The sequence below is a fragment of the Prunus mume genome, linkage group LG2 (genome assembly GCF_029339155.1).
Source record: "Prunus mume cultivar Tortuosa linkage group LG2, ASM2933915v1, whole genome shotgun sequence".
NCBI lineage: Eukaryota > Viridiplantae > Streptophyta > Magnoliopsida > Rosales > Rosaceae > Prunus > Prunus mume.
In genome coordinates this window covers 16,699,742-16,713,256 of record NC_142699.1, presented here as the reverse complement: position 1 = coordinate 16,713,256, position 13,515 = coordinate 16,699,742, and the positions used below count along the sequence as shown (strand labels likewise).

The following is a 13,515-nucleotide window of genomic DNA, read 5'->3' as shown; positions in this document are numbered from 1 at the left end:
TCTAGAAGATCACATAGCCGCACATTGTAACAAATTTTTAAGTGACAGTACCATATTATTTATTTTTTTAATTTTTATTTTTGAAGAGAGACCTTGCGGGGAGGGGGAGGGTTAAAGTTGAAATGGCCTTGGTATAATATTATCAATAATATTCACTTTGCAAAACAGAAGAGTTGCGCCTTGCGTATCAAGTAATGCTAAAGAGGGCGGCCCATACGCCACATCAAACCCATCATTAACGTAAAAAGAACGCACACAGAATATACAAAAAGACCAAAGAGGACCTCGTCACACAATGTAGAATGTACGAATTCACGGGAAAATTTGACATGAGTCGTGGGGCCACGAAAGGACGAAAGAGGACCTCCAGTCCCCAACTTCCGTAACCGCTTACTTGAACACACTCTCCTCCCTTCCCTCTCTTCCATTTCTCACTCTCCACTAAAACCAACCAAACAGCCCTCACACTCACTGCAAATAAATTCAGAAATTCGAATTTCAAAGCTAATTCCAAAATGAAGTTTAAATCGATCCAAGCGATGCAAAACCTCCAAACGGCGCCGTACCTCAAGACGAAGAAGAAGCTTCGGTCGGAGCTCCCTCGCCGGAGGCGATCTCAGATCTCTCCGGTTCTGTACTCGTCTCTCAAGTTCAATGCCCCCAGTGAGACCTCTGGTTTCTCTTCCTTCTCTGTGAACTCGAACTCGTGCTCGTACTTCGGCGGTGAAATTTCGTGCGAGTCAAGCAGAGTTTCCGTTGGATCTGAGAACGAGGCGAGGTCGAGTTTGAGGAAGAGACACTTCGAAGAAACTGAGAAACACCGTAAAATACTGTTTCGTAGAGTTACTAGATCGTATTATGGAGGAAAGGCGGAGAAGAAAGAGGTCGGTGGAGACGGCGAACCAGAGGTTTCTGAGTCGTCGTGTGTGGAGTCCAATTCTGGAGCTGATTTTGGGGGTTTCGTAGACAGAAAGTTGAAGCTAAAGAGTAAGAGAGGAAAAGGAAGTGAAATTGTGAACGAAATTGGAGGAAACGAAGGTTCTGAAGCAGTTAGTAGACCAGAGATTTCCGAGTCCGATAAGGTCTCATTGGAATTCAAGGAAAACAAAGTTACGTCATTCAACTCTGGCATCGAATTTTGCTCTGAATCGAAATTAGCAGAGAAAACGGTCGAAGACGGCGAAAACAGAGCACCGGAATTTGAATTCCCTGGAATTTCGGAAAACTACTTCGGTGAAAATTTCGTAATTTCAAACTCTGAATCGAGGATAGAGCAGAGGCCAGACAGCTTGCAAATCGATTCTGACCTTGCTTGTAAGGAGCAGTTCTCCTACGACGACGTCCCAGAGTACTCTTCGAGTCAGACATTGTCGGAGCTCCAATCGAATATTTTCGACGAAAATTCCGAGCTCAGTCTCTCAGAGTACACTCCGTCTATTTTCTTCAATTCTGGAAGCGAATTCTCGGAGCGCTCGGATGAAGATTCAACTCATTCACCTACTTTCACCTTGCTCCTTCAATACAGAGAAGAATTTACGAGATCGAGCACTGCTTTATATTTCATTGCTGCTTCCTGCGTTAAGGAACTGTATAAGGATGATTATACAGTAAGTTTTATCAAGTTTAGAATTACGATCTTAATTTTCCCTTGATTTCCTGCACTTTCTCGCCAACCAAACAGAAATAGATTGTTGATTTTTTTCCTTTTTTCATTACTGCTTCTGTATTGATTTTTGTTATTTTAATAATATTATTTTAGTTTCTTACGTTCGAAGACGAGGAGGACGAAGCGAGCTATCAGCTGCTTAGGAACAGAGAGAGGATACAAGTATTTTTGCAAGACTACACGGAGGAGTACTCTTCCACGACGGAATGCGGCGATCTTATCCTCCAGCAACGGTGGCAAATGGTCCGTTGGATCGTCGAGGTGATTGGCTTTACCGAAATTCACGTTTCACTGATTAAGTTCAATTAATCGTCGTTTTCTATATTTAAATAAGGTCGAAGTTCAACTAATCGTCGTTTTTATCTATTTAAATTTGGTCGTAGTTCAATTAAGCGTCGTAATTAGTTCTGTTTGGAAATTGGACCTGCACGCGTTTATGGAAGTACATGCCGTTAAAGTAGCACATACTATCTACATTGACGATATTCTACAACCATTTAACATCCAATCAAATCTGTGCCACGTCATCGAATGGATGTGTTTGGCACTGAAACTGAATGCATTACTAGTTTTTATCTTAGGATCATTCATGTACTTTTTATCACAGGTACTGGCACATCACTAGTTTCGCTTTTCTCCTATTGGCCAAAGTAATACACATTTGTAATGTATAGGGAGATTAATTTGATACATTTGTGCGAAAAATGATTTTATGTAAATTTGATACATTTACGTGTCCAAATTTAATTTTACGTCTTAGCTTAACTACTTCCACGTTGCCCCACACTTAGAACGCAGTAGTAGCACGTGCATTCGCACCAGTGATGGTGCGTATATAACATTTGTTGAGGGGCACTTGTTACTTGTTGGACAAGTCTATACACTCCACGATTTTTTGCGTAGGTGCGATTAATTTCAAAATTTTCAATACAAAGAACTTGCATACAGCATACTGACTAGGGTGGATATCCAAATGGCCAATTAAGTAATTGGATCGATTTGGTTCCATTTCTATATAATAATAAAAAGGAATTAAATTAATTCATAATTAGTTTGGTTTAGTTCAATTCATTCTATATAGGAACAAGCTAAATCGAACTAAACTGCATATTATTATTTATTTATTTTGGCACAAGGAGTTTTATATTGGTAATGATCATTTACTATTATGTTTCTTCCCACTATTTATATCAACATTTAATATAATTGTATTGTTAGTTTGTTACTTTAATGGAATGTTGAATATTGTTAGTGTACAAGAGATTTAAAAAGTAAAATGGTGAATGCAATGTTTGCTTTACATGTGCTTGAAATTGTTAAGATTGTTATGTTATTTTGACTCTCATGTATAGAATTGTTGTGTTGCACATGAGTATATTGGGTGGTGGCTATGTTTATACTTTGTTGGTGGATGTTCGAATGCCATTGTCAATTTGCTTTGCTTGACATGCATTGAGATGTGAATTTAAGATATTGATGCTCTTTATGCTTTTTCTGATAAAGTGGTAATAAGAGATTGCATTATAGTTAAAAATAGTGTTCACCCTCATCATTATAGTGGTTAATTTTCACGTAAAACTCCAATATTCCGTTTCCTGTGGGGGAGAGGGTGCATAGGCTAGCTCTGTATTTCTTATAATTAACGTTTTATTATCTCTTGTTATTGCGTTAATGCGGTGCTTCTGATTGGCTTTCAACAAGCAGCGATCGAATCAAACGAAGCTACAGCAGGAAACGAAGTTTCTAGGAGTTAGCCTCCTTGACCGATTCTTAAGCAAAGGATTTTTCAAGAGCAAAAGGATCCTTCAGATTGTTGGAATAGCCTGTCTAACTCTAGCCACCAGAATAGAAGAAAATCAGCCCTACAACTGGTATATCTTTATACTTTTTATATCATTCATGCATTTCTACCTAGTCTATTTCCTCATAAACCTGGTGTTGAGGTGTTTTTTAGCCCCTTTTTTTTTTTTGGAAATTAAAGCATTACTATAGATGAATACCAAAAATCAGAAGTTGAGGCAGTCCAATTCCTTCTGTAAGTGATTTGTCTGGAAATGAATGTATTAGAGAAACTGCGAAGTTGTTTAGAGCTAAAACTTAAAGCTAACCCACACCCCCTTTTGGTACTTCAATAAGAATGTAATTGAGACATGTCAAAGCAGGACGCATCATAATTACCTTCTAAATAGACCTTTGTGATGGCCATTTCAGCGTGCGGAAAAGGGATTTCCATGTAGGAAGCAATGTGTACAGCAGATGTGAAGTGGTTGCTATGGAATGGCTAGTTCAGGAGGTCCTCAGCTTCCAGTGTTTTCTGCCCACCATCTATAACTTCTTATGGTAACTCTCAGTCTCCCATTTTCTCCAAAGTACTACACTAGACAAATGCATGCTGCTTCTCTTGCATTGACAACCTGGCAAACTCAGGCTCCTGATCTTCTTTCTCTGCATATCTAGATTATCATTCAAATTTTATTTTATTTTTATTTTTTATGGGCAAAGAAAATGTCTCTGATTTGAGAGGTTCATGACATCTTCATTCCATGAACTAATTGGATAACGTAGGTTCTACCTGAGAGCTGCTAGAGCTGATGCCCAAGTGGAGAAGAGAGCCAAGTACTTGGCAGTGCTGCAGATGTCTGACCATGTGCAACTTCGTTACTGGCCTTCAACAGTTGCAGCTGCGCTTGTCATCCTTGCTTCTTTAGAAGGCAATCATGAGGCGTCCCGCCAACGAGTCATAGAGGTAACTGCCAGCATTTTTCTTTTAAACTACATTGAATTATAATGTAGAGGGATGCCATTATGTCATCATGAAGAACACCTCTGGTTCTTGATATCTCATTGATGCGATCTTATGGCTTTGCAGACTCATGTGAGAACAGAAGGTGATGATTTACATGAATGCATAGAGGTAAGGATAAAACATGAGATATTATAAAGTTCAATAATTTTACATTTTCATTTCTCCAATTAACTTACTAAGATTTCTGGTTGCAAGTCAACTATCGCGCCATCTAGCACAGCATCATTTCTTTTCTGTTTTTCTTAATATTTTGAATATATTGTCATTTTAAGATAGTTGATAGGTGCTGATGATGTGCTAACTTTAACAGAGCCTAGAGTGGTTGTTACATTATGTGTGACTTCTGTTTGCCGACTACCTCATCAAAAGAGATGGATGGAAGGTAGATCAAGGTAACAAAACAAATCTGATTTTTTGGTCAATTAAGACGACCGTGCAGCTACTTGTAAACATTTCATATAAGTACAGAATTTGTAATAATATCTGATGGTCTCCAATGACCAAAAGTAAACTGTATGAATTTATGTTTGAAAAGTTCTTCACTACTCACCACGAATGTTTTACTGCTCTGTTTCTAGCATGCGTCATTATATACCATACAATAGCTGCTTTGCTAAGAATTTAAGCATCATGATACCTTGAATGTCTATGCAGACTATTTTTGAGGGCTTTGACATGCCCCCCTAAAGTTGGAAGGTTTATATGTCCTTAAGCAAGCAAACGAGTAAGCTTTATAATTCTGTTTGTTGACCATTCAAAATATTGTTCCAGCCAGACCAGTAAAGATAAATGACAGAATTTAATAGGATCGATACTGCAGAGGCATTGTTTACTCAGTTAACGTGTGATTGCTCTATTATTAAAAATAAAAGTAAAATTAATTTGAAGTTAGAAAGAAAATAAATGAACACCTGCATTTCATGTAGTTGCTATACAGTTTTGTAAACAATTAACTTAACTCTCACCTCGAACCATAAGCATGACTTTACAACAGGCTATGTAGTATACAATTCTTGTATGCAACAGACTCCTTGTACAAAACCATATGATACAGCAAACAGAACAATAATTCATCCATTTTGTCCAGACCGATCATTTAACTCCCAGCTTCGTGTCATCGGGATAACTGGCTGAAACTGCAGGAGGAACCCTACCAGAAGACTCATCAAGATGGGTCTGGGCAAAGTCGGTGATGACCTCTGTCCTCTGCCGGTGTTCGATCTCCTTTTTCTCCTCCTCCGCCCTGTCCACCTTCTCCTTGGTCATCATGCCCACATCCTCAGCTACCTTTGAAACTGCGCTGAGTGCATTTGAAACCCACGAAGCTCCGGTCAATATGTAAGGGTTGCTCATGAGAGCAGACCCTGCACTGCTTGCCTTCTGCTCAGCAACAGCAAAGGCAGATTTGGTCTTTTCCGAGACCATGAACCTTTGATCCATCTCCCTCACCTTTTCATTGACAACAGCTGTTCCAGCCCTTAGCTTCTCCATCAGACCCATCTTCTGGTCAATTGTAACAACTGTGGCAGAGGCATTTGACATTAGTTGATGCCTCTCATCAAAGGCTTTTGCCTTGTTAATGGCATCCTTTCCTAAGATGTAACCCTTGGCAAGCATAGCGCTGGCCACAGCTTCTGCCTTCCTTACAGCAGAAATAGCCACAGCAGGCTTTTTCTCCTTCAAAGGGGAATACATGTTTAGTAAGAAACAATTGCTTTCTGGGACCAATTAAAACAAGAAATTCACATGTACTTGTGTACATGCTTCAGGCTATTAAGCAACAGAAAATCTTCTTAGGCTAAAAAATTAGTGTTGCACTCTTGAAACACCACTAGACTGAAAGTTTGACCTCCAATTTCACGCTACACAAGACTAAATGGTTGGAAGATAATACAGATATGGATGCATGCCATGGTATTTACCGGGCTTGATGGGAGTGGGATGGCTTCAGGTGGCAGCTTATAATCGTCAACTGGCGTAATGGTGACAGAAAGATCAGCTACGGTGGCTCCCTGAATTTTAAAATTTTCAAAACACATTACTAATCAAATGACAGAACCCTGCAACTGCCTTACAAAACATTTACTGCAACAAAAAATTCAGAAAAAAAATATAAGAACAAACGTCTGACCACCGTTATGAAAAAGTGAACATACCGAAAGGAGAACTGCTGTATCTGCTCCTTGTGAATCCTTGAAGGTAACATAGGCAAGCTGGGTGTTTTCAGTTTCTCTGCCAAAAGATACCACCAAATTTTTTAGAATAACAAACCTAATAACACTGTCACCAATATAATTATAAAAAAATGTGAACCTTTGCATTTCAACATATTGTATATCTCCAGAGAATGAAAAGAATTCTTTGATATCCCTGTCAGAAATAGCTTGAGAGACATTGCTAACTTTGACTGTTTTTATCTGCAGAGGAAAATCAAGTGAGTGAATATGCATGTTTTAATCACACCAAAATCAAAACAAAAGGAAACTTTTTAAAATTTGTGCATAATATTAGAAGTTAGAACACATACGAAAAAAACAAAAACAAAAACAAAATTACAAATTTTCTCACATCTGAAACATTGGTTGTGGAGTTTGGTGTTGCAGTTGTTGACTGGGGAACTGCTTCAATCCCCTTATTTGCATGTTCCACCGGAGTCTGTACACAAATTCTGAATTAAATAAATAATTCCAGGGTGAAATGAATGAAATAAACTCAAAATTCATAGAGTGATGATGACAACAAAGGAAATGTAGAATGGTAATAATATCAAAAGGAAAAGAAAACAGGCAAGGCAATGAGGCAAAAATACAGACAGGAACATGTTGAATAATTGAAGATTTATTAGGGAAAGACTACCCCATGAAACACAAAACCCTAATGTAACCAAACAGAGCAATCATTGGATTTGGAGGCAGCAATCATTTCTAAACTTCATAATTTTTCTTATTTTCCCGCATTAACCCAGCAAACAACAAAGCAAAAACAAGAAGAAAACCAAGCACATTGCTTCAAACACCCTAATCAAAGAGAATGAAAACCCAATGGATGTGACACGAAGAGTACTAAGATTAATATTTTCAGAAAGAAAAGAAAAGAAGAAAAAAAACTTACCGACATTTCGATAGATTTTGCTTGAGAGGGAATGCACGTCCTTCCTTGTGTTGGTTGTAGTATTTTGTTCCTGTTTTCTCTTATTTTTGGTTAATGCTTTCTTTGTTAATGGTAGTTTTATCTTTTGCTTTTTTCTCAGCGGGAAGTTCGCTAATCACCAACTCGTTTTCAATTCGGCAAACTCCAACTGCATTTCTTGGGCTCTGTTTTTGGGTCTTAACATTGCCTGGATAGATTTTGCGCTCCAATTAGAGCTGTTACTGATTTCTCTTCTGTTCATTTTTGGGAAAAAATGATTCTATAGGCGACTGGTTTGCCAAGTCAACCATGTCTATTTTCCTTTGGTCTAACGTCAACCATGTCAACAGAAAAAAAAACAAAATATATATATATATATTTGTGACGCCTGAAATTGTGCTTAAGATTAGTTTTTTCTTTTGGGGTCAGTTTTGTTTTTCATTCAAAGTTGGATTGAATTGAACTTTGACCAAAAGCTTTTCTACAAGACAAAAGCAAAGATACTGAAAGCCTGGCAAGCCGCAACAAATATATACATTTGGTGTTGTAAGTTGTAACATATGCTGCTGACCATTTCCAAGCAACATATAAGGAAAGTTGATGGTCATCCTTGTGCAACATAAGATGCACGCATTGCAGCAGTTACTTGTGTCACTGCATCGATTGGATTGGCGCTATTCTATTCTCTTCTAGGATATATTCCATTCACTTACAAGATAGACGACTTAGTGTATAATGTATTGCAGCCCTTTCCTTTCCCTTTCTGTCTGCCACATCCATATAACAAGACATAAACAAAAGATTGTTGCCATAATGCATAGGGAAAGCAGAGGGCCCAACCAAACAACTGACTACACACCACACCACAAGGAACATATGGCCATCACCAATCGGACATTGATTGAGACAAAGCTAATCAAATCTCCGGCTGCCAACAAGATAGAAAAAGTAAAGCAATAAAGCAGCCAGCCAGCCACTCATGCTTGCCAACAAAGCGAGAAACATTCCCACCAGACATTTTTAAAAAGTTTTCTAATCTTGTTCTGTAAAAAGATATATATATATTTCATCCATGAGAAAATTAACAAAAGTATGGTAAATCCCAACAAACCCCTCAATTATCAACCATATGCTCTGCAGCATTACCACCTCTCTTATGCTGTACAAACTAAATCCCAATCAGAGATATGAGACGGATTTTCTTCAATCTAGATATAATACTAGCTGTGGTTTTATGGTTTTAATACTTAGATATAAACCAAAACTTTTATGACAGGGGAAAGGAAGCAAAAATATCACTCATCTTGTCTACCCATCTCAACAGAGAGGAGCTCTGTGAGGGATGCCTTTCCTCTTATGCAAAAGCTTTCTTGGCTTCAATGCTGAACATACCCAAGCAGTCATCTCCTCAGATGACTCAGCCAACGAGATCGATGATTCCATTTCGCTCATGTTTGTTTCGGAATTGCACTTACCTTTTAATGAAAAATCACCATATTGTGGTATAGTAACCGCGATGAACTTGTGACTTTGGTCTTCAGGCTTCACTGGGACTATAGATGCCTGCAAATGTGTAAGCATGCACACACTTTATCATGAGAATCATGTAAAGAGAAATATACAGCACCAAAATGGAGCCCAAAAATTTGGAAATTCAATTACCTTGCAGGCAATGGAGCAGTAACGATTTGGCATGTCCTGAAGATATCTCCCACAAGCTTCACAGGAAGCACCAAACTTTGCTTTTGTTGATGGCTTGGCATCTTTGGCTAGAGGGCGAGGATTTAGATGCACAGCTTTCTCGCCGTTGATTTTATATGTCTGTAAGACGTCAAGTTGTCATTATTCGAGAACCAACAACCTCACCAAGAAAACAGTTAACAGTGATCAATCAAATCAACTATCCTAGGATTCCAGCTACCAGCAGGATTAAACCACATGAGAAATAAAACTGATGAATTTTGTTGTCTTATAACACTGACAGAATATGTACACCAATTAAAGCGCATTCAATTTGACTTGCCTACAAACTACACCACAAACACAAACCTTGAAATTTAACATCCCTAAACTATATAACAATCAGACAGCCGACTTAAATAATCATATATTAGTCAAATTGATGAGCCGTTCTTCTTTGGTAATTATACTGGTGTCTACTAGATTAACAGAGGAAATTCAAACAACAATTGTTCTTGACTAGAAACAACAAAACAAACACAGTTTAGGAAACCCAAATGCCATTTTATTTTGTACCTGCAAATGAAATCACATCCAATTTGTAAGAGTTTTATGATTGAAGACAGAGAGTAGGGAAGAAACCTGAATTTTAGAACAGTCAAGATGCTTCTGAATTTCTTGAAGGCGAACCACATCATGGTAGACGTATTTGCAGATCTGAAGCTTTGTGTGGAGGCAATGAGCCGTCATACAGTGCCTACAGAGGCGGATATTGCAATCTATGCAGAAGACATTCTTCTCATTTTTGCGAAGGTCATGATGAACACCACAGGAACCGAAGAATTTGCTAAGCAAAAGGGTATTAAGCCAATCTGTTCTGTTTTTCTTTATACAGACTTTGCAGCCTCCCTACAAAACCAACGCATTCACTATCAAAATAAGAACAAACCATCCAACATCTAGACTTTGTCATTAATCAAGACTCAACAATTGATTGTTTAGCCTTCAAACTCAAAACCATTCAATCAAATTCACAAAACCCAGAACCAAATATCACAAATTTTATCAATTTACACCATATGGTAACATTGATACATAGAATCCAATAAAAATTCATACAATCAATTTGGAAATAACAAAGCAGTCATATGCTTACCATTTCTTCAATTTACTTATGGACTGGATTTGAATTTGGTGTTATTGCAGAAGTTGATACTTGATTGATAGGGTGTGTGAGAAACATGAAAAAACTGCAGAACAGTCCACAAGGGTTGTGGTTGTGGGCAAGTTAAAGAGGGAAAGAGTATACAATGGAAAGTAAGTATAAATGGGAATCCAATTACTCCAGGGAGGCAACAGAGAGCTGTGTCCAATTTTCACATAATAATAATTATTATTATTTTTCTTCAATTTTCACAGAATTATTGGAAAAACAAAGCAATCCGCGGGAAGCTAAATATTTAATTTCCGTTGGATTAAACTTAAAATGCATCTGACGGTCATCGTTTGAGAACGTTTTATTAATTATGTACAAAATTAGTAAACTAATGAAAGGGTTAGGTCAGTGGATTTTCTCATGGGCCATCTCTAGGCAAAACCCTAGTGTTTGTGAAAGGTAAGAGCCAGACGAGTCGCTTTATGTCTTTTCCCGCCGAAATAACCGAGATTTTCGGAGCCGTTTTGTCCTTTTGATTTTAATTTCTTTTGGCATTAATGATTATTGGGGCTCTTGCTGCTTCTCTGACTTGGACTGAACTCATATTTGCTAGTTGCAATAATAAAATCAGTTATTTCAAGTGAAAAATATAGGGGTAGAACAGTAATCAGCCAATTTTTATTTATTTAATGAAGGCACAATTGTGATTTGGTAATGGTCAACTGAAATTAAATAGGTTATTTGCTTCTATTGGAAAAGCAAAATATTGCCTATTATCACCGAAATTAAATGCATTATACCGTTTTACCCTTTGGTTTTTTCCCTTCAATTGTTTGATGAGAAATCATTGTGCATTGTTTGTGCCTTAATTATTTCCATTATATAATAAGTCAGATCTTTTCATATAGAAAGTCAAATAAAAACATATAGGTCTTTGACTTTCATAGCCTCATTAAACTTTTTGTTCAAAACCCAAAAAAATAATCCTCCGCTGCTTCTAAAAGAATTCCTAAATTTACTCCGAGAATATACAAAATCTTGGCATAGATTTTATAATCTAGGACTGACAGTAAAACACGATAAAATCTAGGAATATATATCTTCTTCTTTTTTTATAGTCAAAACAAATAATATTACCCCTCTGTGGACAGAGTTCTAGTATTTTGCTTTCCTTTTTTTAAACCATTTTGGTTAGAGGTGCAGTGTTTGATAGGCAATAAAAATGTACAAAAACAGTTATGCACAATTATCTGTCTCCAATAAACTTTCATCTTTATCTGTCTTCACTTCAATTTAACCTCATCATATTATATTTACCAAAAAGAAAAACAGAAAAACCTCATCATATCATCTTTAAATTCCTAGCTTAATCAAGGCCCCGAGAAAAAACCTAAAGGATGATGGCAAAGTGGGAAGAGTCCCCTTTCATTCAATTACTACTAGTACTACATTTCGATGGGCAAGGCCCAATAATCCACCACTTTTATAAAATTGGAGAATGATATTATTTATACAAATTTATAAATAAACCCAATCATAGACATGTATTTATAAAAAAAACCCAAACACTATTTAAACATAGAAACACGCCCAAAATCAACCACAAAGTCAACTTTTTGGGTGTGTTTATAAATGAGTTTTGAGTGTGTATAATGATGGGTTTTGGGTGTGTTTATATGTTTAAATAGTGCTTGGGTTTTTTCATAATTTCAACCTCCATTTTGGGTGTTTTAGTGAAACTCCCTATTATTTAATTATCCTATCGTGGAAATTCAACTCAAGTGCATAGTGAAAAGCATATTATCGAGGGAATTGAACTCGAGTGTAAAGTGAATGACACATTATCTTGGCCAATTGATACCCAAACCGAACTTATTATGTTTTCAAAATCACACAACTCGCAGTAATGCCAAATTCTGATTGGAAACATAAGACAAGCATATAAGCCCAAGCTCGAAAGTGTCTAGTCTCAACTAATACAAAACTAAACATGAGGAGGCTATAATGAGGAGTTTAAAGTAAGGAGGCTATTTGAGGAGGCCAATCCCATCATAGATTCGTGATCTCGACGAAAGAACCTTGATAGCGCCCCATTGGTGGTAGTCCAGGCGACCCCAACCATGAAACATTGGAACTCTATCTCAGCAATCTTGGTGAAGGGCATTTCAAAAACCATAGAAAATGAGACGGAGGCTGAGCAAGAAATGGGGATCATAGTAGTACAGCCATCAGAATGAAGTAGATTTTTCAAAAGTCGCTCTCGTCAGTAGTAATTGATTAGAGTCGATGCGTAATGTAACGTAAAATGCTAAAGAAGGAAATGAAAGGCGTGGTCTGAGAGATTTTTCCTACATTCTAGAATTTACATTATGAAGGGTAAAGTGTTGGAATTACCGTCTGATTAGATTTCTAATACTTGTGTTTTAGCGTTTGATGTAGGCAACAAAAATGCACCTCATAGTTTTTCAACATTTATCTTTTGTCAATTAAATTATCATCCCTTATCTGCCCTAAAATCTCATTGTATCATTGATCAAGTGAATCTACCACTTAATTTCAGTTTCTGAAAATCTTTGGAGGCGAAATGCTCTATGATTCCTGATCATAGCATTTAGTACCAAAAAGAAAGCGAAATGCTCTATTTATACTTCATCTGTGCATGAATGCCTCAAGTTGAATAATTAGAGTGCTTTCAAATAGGCATTTTATGTCAATTAGAGACACGACGATAGTTCATACCACTCCTTACATTATAGAAAGGTTTATTATCACAAAACGTCCTTAAGGTTTACGAAACTATCAGATTGCATCCTTAATGTTTTTTTTTGTGTCATTCATGGTTCTCAAGGTTAGTACAAATGGTCCTTGCCGTTAGGTTCCGTTAAAAACTCCGTTAGTTTGCTGACATGGCATATATATATATATCACAAAATATCCCTGAGGTTCACACACCTATCACAAAATGGTCACTACAAATTTTTTTAATTTTTTTTCATTTAAAAATATATATATATATATATATATTATTTTAAATAATTTGTAGATTCATTGATCAAGTGAATCTACCACTTAATTTCA

At 37.0% G+C, this 13,515-nt stretch overlaps 3 protein-coding genes across 3 annotated transcripts; 1 reads left to right on the top strand and 2 right to left on the bottom strand.

Annotated features, from left to right (window-relative positions):
* The first annotated feature begins 375 nt into the window (after positions 1-375).
* Positions 376-5,019, top strand: SDS (Cyclin family protein). Its single transcript, XM_089047156.1, has 7 exons — positions 376-1,607; positions 1,760-1,927; positions 3,371-3,537; positions 3,878-4,006; positions 4,232-4,412; positions 4,536-4,580; positions 4,783-5,019. The coding sequence occupies exons 1-7, from the start codon at positions 516-518 to the stop codon at positions 4,810-4,812; spliced, it is 1,812 nt and encodes a 603-aa protein (XP_088903282.1). The 5' UTR covers positions 376-515; the 3' UTR covers positions 4,813-5,019.
* A 341-nt stretch (positions 5,020-5,360) lies between these two features.
* On the bottom strand, positions 5,361-7,912 carry LOC103320966 (RNA-binding (RRM/RBD/RNP motifs) family protein). Its single transcript, XM_008222707.3, has 6 exons — positions 7,584-7,912; positions 7,041-7,127; positions 6,786-6,889; positions 6,629-6,704; positions 6,395-6,484; positions 5,361-6,149 (listed from the first exon to the last, which is right to left on the bottom strand). Exons 1-6 carry the CDS (start codon positions 7,587-7,589, stop codon positions 5,565-5,567), a joined length of 948 nt encoding a protein of 315 aa, XP_008220929.2. The 5' UTR covers positions 7,590-7,912; the 3' UTR covers positions 5,361-5,564.
* A 727-nt stretch (positions 7,913-8,639) lies between these two features.
* On the bottom strand, positions 8,640-10,616 carry LOC103320967 (PLATZ transcription factor family protein). Its single transcript, XM_008222708.2, has 4 exons — positions 10,438-10,616; positions 9,924-10,190; positions 9,264-9,422; positions 8,640-9,164 (listed from the first exon to the last, which is right to left on the bottom strand). Exons 1-4 carry the CDS (start codon positions 10,438-10,440, stop codon positions 8,919-8,921), a joined length of 675 nt encoding a protein of 224 aa, XP_008220930.1. The 5' UTR covers positions 10,441-10,616; the 3' UTR covers positions 8,640-8,918.
* Positions 10,617-13,515: the final 2,899 nt, after the last annotated feature.

Excerpts from the sequence above, each read along its gene's own strand:
- SDS (XM_089047156.1), top strand. The coding sequence starts at position 516 with ATGAAGTTTAAATCGATCCAAGCGATGCAAAACCTCCAAACGGCGCCG. Across the intron at positions 3,538-3,877 it reads GAAAATCAGCCCTACAACTG|CGTGCGGAAAAGGGATTTCC; the intron begins GTATATCTTTAT and ends TGGCCATTTCAG. Across the intron at positions 4,413-4,535 it reads CCCGCCAACGAGTCATAGAG|ACTCATGTGAGAACAGAAGG; the intron begins GTAACTGCCAGC and ends ATGGCTTTGCAG.
- LOC103320966 (XM_008222707.3), bottom strand. Across the intron at positions 6,890-7,040 it reads CCACAACCAATGTTTCAGAT|ATAAAAACAGTCAAAGTTAG; the intron begins GTGAGAAAATTT and ends TTTCCTCTGCAG. Across the intron at positions 6,485-6,628 it reads ATACAGCAGTTCTCCTTTCG|GGAGCCACCGTAGCTGATCT; the intron begins GTATGTTCACTT and ends TTTAAAATTCAG.
- LOC103320967 (XM_008222708.2), bottom strand. Across the intron at positions 9,423-9,923 it reads TTGACTGTTCTAAAATTCAG|ACATATAAAATCAACGGCGA; the intron begins GTTTCTTCCCTA and ends GACGTCTTACAG. Across the intron at positions 9,165-9,263 it reads ACTGCTCCATTGCCTGCAAG|GCATCTATAGTCCCAGTGAA; the intron begins GTAATTGAATTT and ends ACACATTTGCAG.